The sequence below is a fragment of the Schistocerca americana genome, chromosome 3, assembly GCF_021461395.2.
Source record: "Schistocerca americana isolate TAMUIC-IGC-003095 chromosome 3, iqSchAmer2.1, whole genome shotgun sequence".
In the NCBI taxonomy this organism is placed as follows: Eukaryota; Metazoa; Arthropoda; class Insecta; order Orthoptera; family Acrididae; genus Schistocerca; species Schistocerca americana.
The window spans coordinates 518,861,298-518,877,139 of record NC_060121.1 but is presented as its reverse complement, the minus strand read 5'-3'; the positions used below and the strand labels follow the sequence as shown (position 1 = coordinate 518,877,139).

Sequence of the window (15,842 nt, the reverse complement as noted above, 5' to 3'; positions counted from 1 at the left end):
AGTGGTAGACTTTTTATCACAACTTCCTCTTCCTCCCACAACGGCTTTGTAATAACATCGGATTTCGTTTTTAATCAATCTTGAGTCTTTAACAAAGATGTACCGTATTCACAAAATGCGCGAAGACTTGCAGAATTTGAAACAAAAAATGGAAAGCGGGAGGAAGTTATATTTACATGGGACCACAAAGTGCAACGGCCTTTGTGGAAACATTTATCCTTCTTGTACTCAAACAAGTAAATATTTCTCTACCACTAATCAAATATACTCACTCGGCACTTGTTTGTTGCCCTGCGCGCACCATCTCCACTTCGTTTGTGTAAGCTGATTAAATTTAAATTGACGCGTTTCAGATCACATGTTGTCCTCCGCGTTCCGCCTACGGTGTCACGTGGCCGTAATCTACAGTTTATATGAAAGAATCGGCAAAGAGTAATACACGAGTTTGCGCACCGATTATCCTATTAGTATTGCTCTCACTATAGTAGTTTTCACCACTTTTTTCAAGTAGCTGCATGCTTTTCTTACCGTACTCACACACAAGTTGGTGACTTCATTTTAAGGTATTTGCTGTTGACATGATCCGCTGCAGTGTTTTTAAACGTGAATACGTTTTCCTTCCTACTATAAAAATAGATGACACCTACGGACAGGATTTTTCTACCCTTCCAATGTCATCGCAGTAGCAGTGTTTTGTGTTTACTTCGCCATCACTGTACAATGTAGAACACGTATTGGCGCTGAATGTTGATGGGGTATCCATCGTGGGGTGAAGGTCTGGTGCACCGCGAGGGCATCAGCGCATTCAGCGGAATACAAGAATTTGGTGAAAATTTATGCACCCGATTTTAAAAGCAGGTAGAAATGAACTGGTTTCACTGCAACTCTCTTTTCAGTAAATACACTGAGTTCAATGTTTTCCCAGTGACAATATGCCATGTCTGAAATAAGAATTGCAAAGATTGGTAGAATACAGTTACCATTTGAGTAAAAACTCCTAACCACTTCATTGGATACAAATCCTTCTCGACCCTCAATTTTTTTTTTTTTTTTTATGAGTTCGAGTGTATGGGAGTCAGAAGAGGATCCCTTGTGATTAGACTGGATGCTCTAACAACTTGAAAAGCCTCAGCGGTTTCTATTGGTAAAGCAATTTATGGTCAGCTGCTTTTTCAAGACGTCCCATTGCTTTTCTTTTACAATGCAGATCGCATGATATGAATTTGTGTCTTATCCAGTTGATCTAGAGCATCCTTGCTCTCTTTAGCAGTTAATGATCTACCTTATTCAAAGTTAATCAATATAGAGCTTAACATTTCCGCCACATGACATCGACTTCTGAAATTCTTAGTGATTGGACACATATTTCTACCATTTCAATGAGGAATGTTTGGCTTCTGAGTGTGAAGCGTGAACTCCTTTCAAACTTTTACATTACTGAAACTTCATGCATTATTAAAACTGTGTGCCGGTCCAGCACATAGTTTTGATCTGCCGGGAGGTTTTAAATCAACGCGCCCTCCGCTGCAGACTGAAAATTCGTTCTGAGTTAAAATATTGTTAATAATGTTCTTTTCGCATTTGCTTTGCGCCACAATCGAAAAAATGCGCCACTACAGTTGCACAGAATCTCCTCTAAATTACACCGTACTCTTCCTGATAATACTTTAGGACATTAGATATTTGATGCAATGCTAGAAACCAATCATTCATTGAAATATGGCCCCTTTTGCATACTAGTTTTGTCTGTGATTTTCGTCTGTGGCTACAGTTTCGCGACGTCCTTCACTTTGATCAGTTGCAACAGGAAATGGATGTGCTGAATTCGGAAACCGACATCGTAGCTGTTTAATATGAAAAAACAGCCTCTTTGTAACCTTGTCTACGATTAAAGGTCCAAAACACACAATTCTGTCATGACACGAAATTTCAAAAAAATGGCTCTGAGCACTATAAGACTTAACATCTGTGGTCATCAGTCCCCTAGAACTTAGAACTACTTAAACCTAACTAACCTAAGGACATCACACACATCCATGCCCGAGGCAGGATTCGAACCTGCGACCGTAGCGGTCACGCGGCTCCGGACTGAAGCGCCTAGAACCGCACGGTCACACCGGCTGGCACGAAATTTCAGATTATGCAGTTGAACACATCATTCAATACTATTTAAGCGGTCTTATAAAGATAAGCAGCTTGTATGTCAAGTTGGCGGTTTAGTTACATTATTATGTGACATACACTATGCGATCAAAAGATAGCTGACAACCGCAAAAACATATGTTTTTCGTATTAGGTGCACTGTGCTGCCACCTACTGCCAGGTACGCCATATCAGCAACCTCAGTACTGATTATACACCGTGAGAGAACAGAATGTGACGCTCCGCGGAACTCACGGACTTCGAACGTGGTCAGGTGATTGGGTGTTACTTGTCTCATACGTTTGTACGCGAGATTTCCACATTCCTGAACATCCCTAGGTCCACTGTTTCCTACGTGATAGTGAAATGGAAACATGAAGGGACACGTACAGCACAAAAGCATGCAGGCCGACCTCGTCTGTTGACTGACAGAAACCGCCGACAGTTGAAGAGGGTCGTAATGTGTAATAGGCAGACATCTATCCAGACCATCACACAGGAATTCCAAATTGCATCAGGATCCACTGAAACTACTATGACAGTTAGGTGGGAGGCGAGAAAACTTGGATTTCATGGTCGAGTGACTGCTCATAAGCCACACATCGCGCCGGTAAATGCCAACGACGCCTGGCTTGGTGTAAGGAGCGTAAACATTGGACGATTGAACAATGGAAAAACGTTGTGTGGAGTGACGAATCACGGTATACATTGTGGCGATCCGATGGCAGGGTGTGGGTATGGCGAATGCCCGGTGAACGTCATCTGCTGGCGTGTGTAGTGCCACCAGTAAAATTCAGAGGCGGGGGTGTTATGGTGTGGCCGTGTTTTTGATGGAGGGCGTTTGCACGCCTCGTTGTTTTGATTGGCATTATCACAGCACAGGCCTACATTGACATTTTAAGCACCTTCTTGCTTCGCAATGTTTAAGAGCAATTCGGGGATGGCGATTTCATCTTTCAACACGATCGAGCACCTGTTCATTAAGCACTGCCTATCGCGGAGTGGTTACACAATAACATTCCTGTAATGGACTGGCCTGCGCAGAGTCCTGACCTGAATCCTATAGAGCACCTTTGGAATATTTTGGAACGCCGACTTCGTGGCAGGCCTTACCGACCGACTCGATACCTCTCCTCAGTGCGGCACTCCGTGAAGAATGAGCTACCATTTCCCAAGAAACCTTCCAGCACCTGGCTGAACGTATGTTTGCGAGAGTGAAAGCTGTCATCAAGACTGATGGTGGGCCAACACCATATTGAATTCCAGCATTACCGATAGAGAGCGCCACGAACTTCTAAGTAATTTTCAGCCAGGTGTCCGGATACTTTTGATTACTTAGTGTATGCCATCATACAAAAAACAAAATACAATCCATTTCAAGGATGTCTGTGTGCAGAAAATTTTGTCTTTACGCTCTGTTATGTATCTATGTATATTTAGTGATATCATCCGTCTCTGTGTCTAAGTTCGTAAACGATAGTTATTGTGTCGCTAAAACATTTAACAATGAGATATGTATATTACTTGTCTCACTAACCTGATTCAAATATGTTTATTGCCTGCTGCATGTCGGTTTTTCTGCTATAATGTGTCAGGATGCGACTCCAAAGTTTCAAGGTCAGTTCTGTGCTTTATTGGAGGATTTGATTTGTTTACAGTGGTACTGAAAACGAGGTGTCGTCTCTTTTGTGTCCTGGCTCGATAGCGAGACTGCTGGAAAGCACAGATAAAAGTTTCCGGCGGTCCATGTATGGTACGCCGACGGCGATGCATGACAGAGGACATCCCATGGTCAGCGTAATGGCGGGAACACATCGACACAGCCGCAAACAACTGCGTATGTGCCCCGATGAGTGACTGCCTACAGTGCCGTTTCGATATCTTTGCTGCTCGGGTGCATCAAGGATAAGAAATGATGTATTTGCAAGTAGTGTTAGGGTCCTCCCTCTTAGTCTGCATATCAGAGAAAGAGCTGAACTCTTCCGGATGAAGAAAAAGTGTCATAAAGGGTAAACAAAATACTTAAGTCCTGTGAACGTAAGCCCATCTCCATCAGAGAACGTATTACGGGCGGATTTGCTCCAGGAGAGAAGGAATCGTTCTGCCACTGGGAGGCAAACGTATACTTTAAATGTGAATGTATGCTTTCCCGGCGTATACAGCTGGCGAAGAGTTCTCGGGCTTCCAGCCGGGTGGCGGTGTCTTCAAACTGCGACGTTTCGACGAGTGACATACTTGTCATCTTCTGGCGAAGTGCCGAGACTTTGCGGATGCCGGTCCCTCTATACCTGCGGCGTGCCCCCCACCAACTGGCCGCGAGGTTATCAACTGAGCGCGGTCTGGAATCCAGCATTGGCCGCAATACGCCAGGAACGCACCAAGAACCGTCCAGCTCACGAGACGCGACCGGAATGCTCTGACGGAGACACGAACGGCGCACCCGCTTCCCCCTCCGGCCCGCCCGCCGGACCCAGCCTCCCGTGCCAGCTGGTGGGGGGCACGCCGCAGGTATCAAGGGACCGGCATCCGCAAAGTCTTGGCACTTCGCCAGAAGATGACGAGTATGTCACTCGTCGAAACGTCGCACTTTGAAAACACCGCCACCCGACTGAAAGCCTGAGAACTCTTCGCCAAACGTATACTTTATTTCCAAATGTCAGGAGGAGACACCGGATGGTACACGTTCAACCAACCACAGGTGTTGTACACTTTCTGGCGGGACGTGGTCCATACCCAGATTATGTACGAAGAATTCGAAAGAAAGAGCATCCCAGTTGTAATCGCGGAGCCATCGGTACACCAGACCATGTCCTTATGGAATATCCAATTAATGATTCGCTGATGGCAGACGATATCCTGTCTGCGATGAGCAGAAATTTGAATGAAATGGCTTCAGTCTTCTCACAGACAGCCAAAGGAAAGCATGCAGACAAACTACTTCGTGCCTTGGGCAGAAAGATGTAACATGCCGTAGAAGAGGGGAACTTTTCGATATCAGTTCGACGATTTAAGGGGGGGGGGAGGGGGGAACGGAGCTTAGTAGACCGTCAGCTTGTCTCCTTTTTCGAAGCCGAGTTGTCCTCAGAACCGATTTAGAGTATGAAGGGGAGACTGTGTGTACAGCGCCTTACCTGCCACACAAGTGCTGAAATGGAAATGGTCCAGAGCAACCCCCTGAAATTATTTTAGGTTACTAAAAAAAGCATGTAGCACTTCTCATCTCCCCAACAAATTTGCTTAGCAATGATACATATCTTTACACAAATGTAGTTTTTTAACGGTTGAGAATTGACACACATGGTTACTGATTTCGATTACATTATCACCATCACGAGTTCCTATTAACCATGAGAAGTGAATTTTTGTATGTTTCTTTCCTTCTCAGCTCTATTTTGCTATTTGTTCCTTTTCTCTCACTTTTCAATCTTTTTATTATTATTACTGTTATTATTATCATTATTATTCTGTAATACTAGGTGGAGGGTAGTTCTAATGGCTACCTCCAATGGGTTACAAATAGCTTACAGAAGATACAAGTTCAGAGGAATGCGCAGTCGGGAAACGGTTCTCCGTTGGCAGCAAACGAGGTCACTAGTATATACACTGAAGAGCCAAAGAAATTGGTACACCTGCCTAGTATCGAGTAGGGCAGCCGCGAGCACTCAGATGTGCCTCAACACGACGTGGTATGGACCCGACCAAAGTCAGAAGCAGTGCTGGAAGGAACTGAGCTGGCCGAACGACTCTAGGCGCTACAGTCTGGAACCACGCGACCGCTATGGTCGCAGGTTCGACTCCTGCCTCGGGCATGGATGTGTGTGATGTCCTTAGGTTAGTTAGGTTTAAGTAGTTCTAAGTTCTAGGAGACTGATGACCTCAAAAGATAAGTCCCGTAGTGCTCAGAGCCATTTGAACCATTTGAAGGGAACTGACACCATGAATCCTGCAGTGCTGTTCATGAATCCGTAACACTACCAGGAGGTGGAGACCTCTTCTGAACAGCACGTTGCAAGGCATCCCAGATATGCTCAGTAATGTTGATACCTAGGGAGTTTAGTAGCCTGCGGAAGTGTTTAAACTCGTAAGAGTGTTCCTGGATCCACACTGTAGCAATTTTTGACGCTTGGGGTGTTGCATTGTCCTGCTGCAATTGCCTAAGTGCCTCGGAATGGACAATGGACATGAATGGATGCAGGTGATCAGACAAGATGCTTACGTACGTGTCACCTGTCAGAGTCGTATGTAGACGTATCAGGGGTCCAATATCACTCCAACTGAAGACCACCCTGTGCGGCTGGTCCCGGCGGAGGTTCGAGTCCTCCCTTGGGCATGGGTGTGTGTGTTTGTCCTTAGGATAATTTAGGTTAAGTGGTGTATAAGCTTGGGGACTGATGGCCTTGGCAGTTAAGTCCCATAAGATTTCACACACATTTGAACTTTTTTTTTTGAACACCACCCCACTACATTACAAAGCCTTCACTGGCTTGAACAGTCCCCTGCTGACAAGCTGGGTCCATGGATTCATGAGGTTGTCTCCATGCCAGTACACGTACATCAGCTCGATACAATCTGAAACGAGACTCGGCCGTTGTGCGGCATCACGCGGTTCCTAAGCTGGTGTTCGGGACCACGTGGTTGCTGCCGGGCCGCGGCTTTGACGAGCGTGCTGTGCGGCCGCCCCAACTCCGAACGTATAATATTTCCAGGGCGCCACATCTCGCCTGTTACCTCACATAGTTATGACTTTTTTAAATGAGATGATTTTTGTTGATGCACCCTGTGCTTCCGCTGGGAGTGTCCACAATGAGGGGACACATTCCATCGCTTTTTCAGAAAGAATTCAACGTTGAAAAAGCACTATTTTACGTTCATACAACATCTAACCGCGGTAAAGACTTTTCACTGTGACGTAGAACGTTACAAGTGTTGACACTAGAATATCTGGTTTCTTACAAGGTTAATTTCCTGCGAAGAAAACAAGGTAGCAGCAGAAAATGCTAGCCAGACAGAATACAGCTCTCTTAGTCTGTCCGCAATCTTAGACAACAACATGCTGCGAGGATGTTCAGTCAGGAGCTGAGAGAAAGCTCCCTGCGAGCATACTGCTGCACTACATTTAATTAAGGTGGATCTCTGCGCACAGCGGAGAGAAATGAGGTATTTCCGCGTCGCCGTAATTAAAGCTATAAATGGTCGAACACTTGTTTCCAACGTTCCCATGGGCTGTAGCCCGTCTTCCATCACCGACGTTACAGAGAAACAACGACGGCGACATGTCCTCGAGGCATATTCAGAGTGACGAGCCTTCCGTTATTGAGCACCAGAGACGGGGCCGCAGTACTACTAGACTTCTGTCTCTCAACTGGAGCGTCGAAATTACGTAAGCTGTTCACATCTCCAACACTGTCGTGTTCCTCTGACACAAGGTTGTATTTAGTATGATTTCTATATCAAAGTTCTAATCTTGATTCTCTTGGCTTATCCAGAATCACATAATAGTATGGCGACGACATAAACTGCTCGACAGGATTTTTCACTACACTCAACTGTGAAATGAAAACAAAACAATAAACAGTCTGTTCGGAAGTGCCATATTTGTACATAAATACGTAATCAATTGACATCAATCTTTCACATACCTTAAAAATCACAAAGAAGTCAAGTTAAAGGAATTCATTTAAAATAAAAGATATAGAATGCAGGGACCCACACATCAGCGTGTGAGCCCTCCAGCCCCTTGTCTAGTATCGTACAGAAAGGGCACGCTCTCTAGGTAGCGCTCTCAAGCTCCCCTCCCCAGTTATCCGTTGCGAAATTTTGATTCAGGGCTTGACGACATCTACTTTCATCTGGCGTCCCTAGGCAAGGAGGTTAGACGGTAAACTTTCACTATATCAAAAGAAAAGAAGCAAAAGGTAGGCCAGGAGCCTAATGTCTCTGTGCTTTCTAACACACAGTAAATATTTAACCAATTTCTTCATTGATAGTATATATCGGATATAAACAAAGACATAGTCGAATAAATATATTCACAAGCATCCTGCTACCGTTTTTTCGTGTAACTGTGTAGTACTTATGACCTGACGCGATCGATAGTAATCGGCCACTTTGACCTCCAGTAACTCATGTACTATTCAAGTTACATGCCTGTAATTCATACCAATTTAGGGTTACACTAGTAGCTTTCTAAAGACATGGCGATCGACAAAATCGTATGAAGCGTTTATATTTTGGAAATTTGTTTCTGGCGTTACTTGTATAATTTACCGTCAGATAGTTAACTTTAAACTAATAAAGATACTGAAAAATCTGATTATACCATCAGAATCGTCGTGCAAATAATAGTAATGTACATCTTTCTTTGCGATGTATCATCTGGCTACTATTAATTTCTATACGAGCTGTGAAATGTCTGCCATTAGGCCTAAGGTTTCACAAAATACGCCATCTTTGGCACTCCCGGCGTGTCTCCTTCATCAACACAGCGTCACGATGGATTTCCCAAGTTTATTGTATTCGAACTGAGAATATGTTAAAGGTTTCTGCAGCAAACAGAAGTTAGGGATATTGGTTTGTAATTTTGCGGGTCCGTTCTTTTACACTTCTTACATACTGGAGACCCCTGCGCTTTTATCCAGTCGCTTGGGACTTTGTGCTGGGCGAGAGTTTCTCGATAAATGTAAAGTAAGTAAGGAGACAACGACGTAAAATACTCTTTGTAAAATGGAATTGAGATTCCATCCGGACCTGGTGATTTGTTTGCTTTCAAATATTTCAGATGTTTCTTTACCTTAGGGATGCTTATTACTATGTTGTCCACACTATTCAATGGTCAAAGTCAAATGAGGGTATGTTTGTAGGACTTTATGAAACACAAAATCCTGAGAAAAACTGAAGTAGGCTATAGGGAATGATGGATAATATACAAGAACCAAGAGGGAACAATAAGACAGCATGACCAAGAACGGAGTGCTCTAATTAAAAATCGGGTAAGACCTTAGTAAGACAGGAATCCAATCTTTCACATCTACTGTTCGGACTTACATTGAAAAACCTATGTTGGAAAAAAAGAAAGGTTCAAAAGTGGGATCAAAATTCACACTACAACATTCGCTGACGACGTTGCTAATCTCAGTGAAACTAAAGAAGAATTACAGGATATTTTGAATGGAATAAATGATATAATGAGTACAGAATATGGATTTATAGCTTACCGGAAAAAGAAGAAAGTAACGAGATGTAGCAGAAATAAGAGTAGCGAAAACTTTACTTCAAAACTGGTGCACAAAGTAGGCGGTGTTACGAAATTCTTCTATTTTTGAAGAAAGATAGCCCATGAAGGAAGAAGCAAGGAGTACATAAAAACCAGAATATCAAAAGGAAGAAGGAAATTCCTGGCCATGAGAAGACTTCTGGTATCAGGTGTAGGCGTTAAGACGAGAAAGAAATTTGTGAAAATGTACGTTTGGAGCACGGCATTGCAAAAAAATGGTTCAAATGGCTCTGAGCACTGTGGGACTTAACATCTGAAGTCATCAGCCCCTACAACTTAGAACTAAATAAACCTAACGAACCTAAGGACATCACACACATCCATGCCCAAGGCAGGATTCGAACCTGCGACCGTAGCGTAACTAACCTAAGGACAACACATTCATCCATGCCCGAGGCAGGATTCGAACCAGCGACTGTAGCGGTCGCACGGTTCCAGACTGAAGCGCCTAGAACCGCTCGGCCACACTGTCCGGCACGGCATTGCATGGAAGTGAATTATGGACAGTGGGAAAACCGAGACAAAAGAGAATCGAAGCATCTGAGATATGTGGCTACAAAGAATGTTGAAAATTAGGTGGACTAGTAAGATAAGGAAATAGTGGACTGTCCGCAGAATCCACGGTGAAAGGAACACATGGAAATCGTTGACAAGAAGAAGGGACAGGACGACAAGACATACGTTGTGACATCAGGGAATAAGCTAAACGGTACTAGACAGAACTGTAGAGGGTAGAAACTGTAGGGAAAGACAGAAACTAGAATACGTCCAGCAAGTAGTCGAGGACGCAGGTGCAGTTGCTACTCAGAGAGGAAGAGGTTGGCGTAGGAGATAAATTCGTCGCAGACCCCATCAAACCGGTCAGAGGGAAATGCTCGATCGAGTTAATGTCAGTATATACCACAGGTCATTCCATTTTGTTGAGGATCTTATTCGATGGTGCATAACCCTCAAATTAGTCTTGATAGTCAACATACGTACATGATCGTGACTCAAAACATATCTGATTCTCATTTCCATTCAACCGACGGGAGTTGATTTGTTGTCCAAGAGGTGCATATGTACTTGCCCAGCCCAATGATAATCATCAAGCGTCAGTCTGCAGCTCGTAGTCCAGTTGTTAGCGTTGCCGCCTCTATACGCTACAGCCTTGGATTCGATTTTCTCCGCATGGGTCACTGGTTTTTTGTGCTGTCTTTATCTTTTTATGTCATCTTCATCAACGCGCGAGTTGCCGAAGTGGTGTCAGTAGCAGGTGTTGCTCGAGACGCAAATCTAACCCGCACGGGGTCTCCAGCTGAGTAGTGTCATACGACAACCTAAACTCGTCGATGAAGAGACACCGTCTGCATTGATCCAGGGTCTATTAACACCAATTTGTGAAGATTTCACCAAGCAAGATACTGCGGTTGTTGTTGGTAGGCCAGACCATAGTAATGTCAGAGATACTGCATAAAGTGACCTGAAAGATTTGCAGCAGCATGGAGACATTCCAAGTGCTCAGTTTGTATCCGTTTTGGGACGCCATATTTTTATGTTCTTGTTTTATCTTTGCACTTCCATCTTAATGAAAGCCTATTGGTTCCACGTGGCGAATTGTCAGACCGTAAGAGCAGATCGGGTCTGCCATTCTGTGATGTCAGTAAGATTATCATTCAACGTAATTCTTACGTAAGCTTCAGAATTGCGGTTGCTAGTTGCTGAAAAACAACCATCGATAGTATCTTCATAGAGAGATTTAATGACAAAACTGTATTAGAAAAATGATAGTCAACGGCCTCTCGACAGTGACATGCTGTTCCTTTTGGTAAAAGTTAATACACTACTGGCTATTAAAATTGCTACACCAAGAAGAAATGCAGATGATAAACGGGTATTAATTGGAAAAATATATTATACTAGATCTGACATGTGATTACACTTTCACTCAAAAAAATGGCTCTCAGCACTATGGGACTCAACTGCTGTGGTTATCAGTCCCCTAGAACTTAGAACTACTTAAACCTAACTAACCTAAGGACATCACACACATCCATGACCGAGGCAGGATTCGAACCTTCGACCGTAGCAGTCGCATGGTTCCGGACTGCGCGCCTAGAACCGCGAGACCACCGCGGCCGGCACACTTTCACTCAGTTTGGGTGCATAGATCCTGAGAAATCAGTACCCAGTGCAACAACCTCAGGCCGAAATAACGGCCTTGATACGCCTGGACATTGAGTCAAAGAGATCTTGGATGTCATGTACAGGTACAGCTGCCCATGCAGCTCCAACACGATATCACAGTTCATCAGGAGTAGTGACTGGCGTATTGTGACCAGCCAGTTGCTCGCACCATTGACCAGACGTTTTCATTTGATGAGAGATCTGGAGAAGGTGCTGGCCAGGGCAGCAGTCGAACATTTTCTGTATTCAGAAAGGCCCGTACAGGACGTGCATCATGCAGTCGTGCATTTTCCTGCTGAAATGTAGGGTTTCGCAGGGATCGAATGAAGGGTAGAGCCACGGGTCGCAACACATCTGAAATTTAACGTCCACTGTTCAAAGTGCCGTCAGTGTGAACAAGAGGTGACCGAGACCCATATCATCAGGCGCGGTGATAACGCCAGTATGACGATGACGAATACACGCTTCCAATGTGCTTCCACCGCGATGTCGCCAAACACGGATGCGACCATCATGATGCTGTAAACAGAACATGGATTCATCCGAAAAAATGATGTTTTGCCATTCGTGGACCCAGGTTCGTCGTTGAGTACACCATCCCAGGCGCTCCTGTCTGTTCAAATGGTTCAAATGGCTCTGAGCACTATGCGACTTAACTTCTGGGGTCATCAGTCGCCTAGAACTTAGAACTAATTAAACCTACCTAACCTAAGGACATCACACACATCCATGCCCGAGGCAGGATTCGAACCTGCGACCGTAGGCTCCTGTCTCTGATGCAGCGTCAAGGGTAACCGCAGCCACGGTCTCCGAGCTGGTAGTCCATGCTGCTGCAAACGTCGTCGAACTGTTCGTGCAGATGGTTGTTGTCTTGCAAACGTCCCCATCTGTTGACTCAGGGATAGAGACGTGGCTGCACGATCCGTTACAGCCATGCGGATAAGATGCCTGTCATCTCGACTGCTAGTGATACGAGGCTGTTGGGATCCAGCACAGCGTTCCGTATTACCCCCCTGAACCCACCGATTCCGTATTCTGCTAACAGTCTTTAGATCTCGACCAACGCTAGCAGCAATGTCGCGATACGATAAACCGCAATAGCGATAGGCTACAATACGACCTTTATTAAAGTCGGAAACGTGATGGTACGCACTTCTCCTCCTTACACGAGGCATCACAACAACGTTTTACCAGGCAACGCCGCTCAACTGCTGTTTTGTGTAAGAGAAATCGGTTGGAGACTTTCCTCATGTCAGCACGTTGTAGGTGTCGCCTGAAAAGCTAATCATTTGCATATCACAGAATCTTCCTGTCGGTTAAATTTCGCGTCTCTAGGACGCCATCTTCATGGTGTACCAATTTTAATGGCCAGTAGTGCATTTACCAGTATACGAAATCGGCTAAATCTGAGTTCAAAAGGAGTCAGTACGATAAAAGTTGATTATTTTAGGAAACTCATTAAAGCCATGAGGTGGTGTACTCATGGCAGGAACGAAAAATTACAACAGTTATTAATCACATTCATTAATGGATTCCTTTACTTCTTCGACAGCATTTTATCCCCCGGAAGTAGCTTTCTCAGTAATTCTGTGCAGCCTACTGCCGCGAGTTCACCTAAGCGGCCGGCCCCGTGCTAATGCAGATGTAGCGGAAACAGTAGCGGCTGCGAGGGGCACATCCCCGCCAGTCGTCCCCGCCGGTGTCGCGTGCGCCGCGCCTTCAGGCGGTCGTGACGTCATAGGCGGCGGCGGCGGTTGTGCGCGTGCGCAGTGCGCGACCGGTGTTTGTTTTGGGAGCGCGGCACGTCGGCGGCGACGGCACAGTGTCGGCGGCCGGGGATGCGGCCAGCTGTGGCCACACACCATGGGCGCTCACCAGTCGGCGCGCGCCTGCTCGCGGGGCCCCGCTGACCAGGAAGGTGGGTGCTCTCTCTGCTTAATGTAGTCCAGAGGCTGCAGCGCGGCCGCACCACGTCCACAAACGCGTCAAGGTCATTGTTACGCGTTCTCCGCGTTTCCTCGTGCTTTATCTTTCACCGTAATTTCCTGCCATTTGTGGCAATATCTATGTAACGCGACCATGTCAAAGTCGATGCAACGTATTTTACAGGGAAGTCACCAACCATCGATAATTTTAGGGACCGTCGTCGGATGTCGTTAATTTTCTTAACGCTTAATGTACACAATGTTCACAGTAAACTGCATATCTTTTTGTAATGAACTCTTCATAACTTGAATTACATTTTAGAATAGTAGTATTAAAAAATAGAAACAGAAATGACCTTCAGTATTCACCACGTAAGTTCCCTGTTCCACAGAAGGGGGAGGGGGCAAACCATGTAACCACAACAATATTTTACCACCGCCTCCGAAAGCTAAATGCATTATTATCCAAAGGAAACAGTTTTGAAACAAATTTTAAACCATCTTTATTTGACAATTCCTTTTACACAGAAGTGAATGCGTGATTGGATAGAATTTGCGAGCGAATGTTTCACTTGGTAAATTACAATCAATGTAAAAACCAGTCATATAAACCGTCAGAATGTAGCCACGTTCCCGCTAATGATATGTATTACACTGTTACATGGATTGACATGTTCCACATTATATCGAGATGTTATTATTAAAACATGTAAATGACTAAGTACCTAATTACTTCTGTGGCCGAGCGGTTCTAGGCGCTTCAGTCTGGAACCACGTGGTTGATACGGTCGCAGGTTCGAATCCTGCGTCGAGCATGGATGTTTGTGATGTCCTTAGATTAGTTAGGTTTAAGTAGTTGTAAGTCTAGGGGTCCGATGACCTCAGATGTTATGTCCCATAGTGCTTAGAGCCATTTGAATCATTTTTGAACTGTTAACGTGATGTAGCTGATAAGAATACAATGTGCAGTACCAAAGACGACGTCTGATGATGTCCGTAAGAGGACGAAACCAGAGATAAAGCTATGTATTCTATGCGTCCACTTTTCTTTTGTAAATTATAATGAAATACGCGTGGTCAGCTGTTGCAGATCTCACATGATGTTAGTTGAACACTCAACTTCTTCGTCGTTATAAAACAGGGAAGAAGGCAAATAAAATGAGTTTTTCAATATTTTGACTACTTAGTATATTATGTAGATACCCTCTCTTAAAAGTTCCAAGGTTACAATTACGTTCGTCTGCGTGATTTAAATTTTTGCTAACAGATCTGTGTGTAATTACAGTTCTACTTTTATGAAAAAAAGGTTAAGTGAAGGAACACTGTAAATCCTACATTCGATTATAATTGTTCTTAACGCTGTATAACAATGTGTCTTGCTAACTTGAACGTGTGAGACGCATGTAGGCATTACAAACCATCATTAGGAGTGTTGAAGAGTATTCGAATACGAAGATGGGTTAAGATATATTGAACATAGGAAATTCGATCTGTTCTCGTAAGCGTAGCTACGAAACTAAGACTTCAATTGAGAAACGGTATTTTTGCGTAAATACCTTACTTTTCTGTCTTCTAGATTTTATGTAGCAGTACCTCGAAGGAAGGCTATTAGGCAATCGCCGACGTACACCTAGTGTGAAATTTCCCTTTGTCTATTACACATCATTCACAAATCTAAATACCATGGGCACTTAATGTAACTATTAACCCTTTCATCCTCTAATTTTTGGTGGAGGAAGGAAAAGTTTTCTTTGTATGGTAATGCTCTTAAGTGATTTTTAATGATTTTAGCTACAAGATTTATACAAAAATATGTACCTGTTTTCAAAATATACTTAGTATACTTGGCTACATTTTATGAGCTACAATAATTAATTATGAAATTCTGTATTGTAATAAGTAGTAAAATGATCATCAATAATTATCATGGAAAATAATAATTACAATATTCAACTATACAATGAAATATAGCGAACCAACGACAAGCTACTGCACAATGCTACATTGACTTACTGACATTTTCATAGTGATGGAGAACAGTTGGCAACATTTGCGCATGATGAAGAGTATCAACATTCACAAATGTATACCTCAGGTTTCCATTGAGGAGAAATACTTCTGTTCGAGCTGAGACACTGTAAAAGTTAATGTACACAGTTGTAGCCAGAGAGTCTGAAAGGATTAATTGTATTTGATAATAAATTCCAGTTGATTACTTTTTTTGTTTTTTGCTAATATGGACATTTATCTAAAAGGACGAAAACGTGCGGAAACTTCCTAAAGAGAAGGTGTTACTCTCACGAGATATTGTAGACGTGTGTTTCACCACGCTTGAG

The 15,842-nt window shown here is 43.9% G+C and overlaps 1 protein-coding gene across 1 annotated transcript in view; it reads left to right on the top strand.

Annotated features, from left to right (window-relative positions):
* The first annotated feature begins 13,386 nt into the window (after positions 1–13,386).
* The window catches only part of LOC124606990 (serine/threonine-protein kinase 32A), a 591,434-nt gene continuing 588,978 nt past the window's right edge, over positions 13,387–15,842 (top strand). Inside the window, exon 1 of the mRNA XM_047139129.1 lies at positions 13,387–13,499. Coding sequence (XP_046995085.1) covers positions 13,445–13,499 — 55 coding nt within the window. The 5' untranslated portion in view covers positions 13,387–13,444. The remainder of the gene's footprint in view (positions 13,500–15,842) is intronic.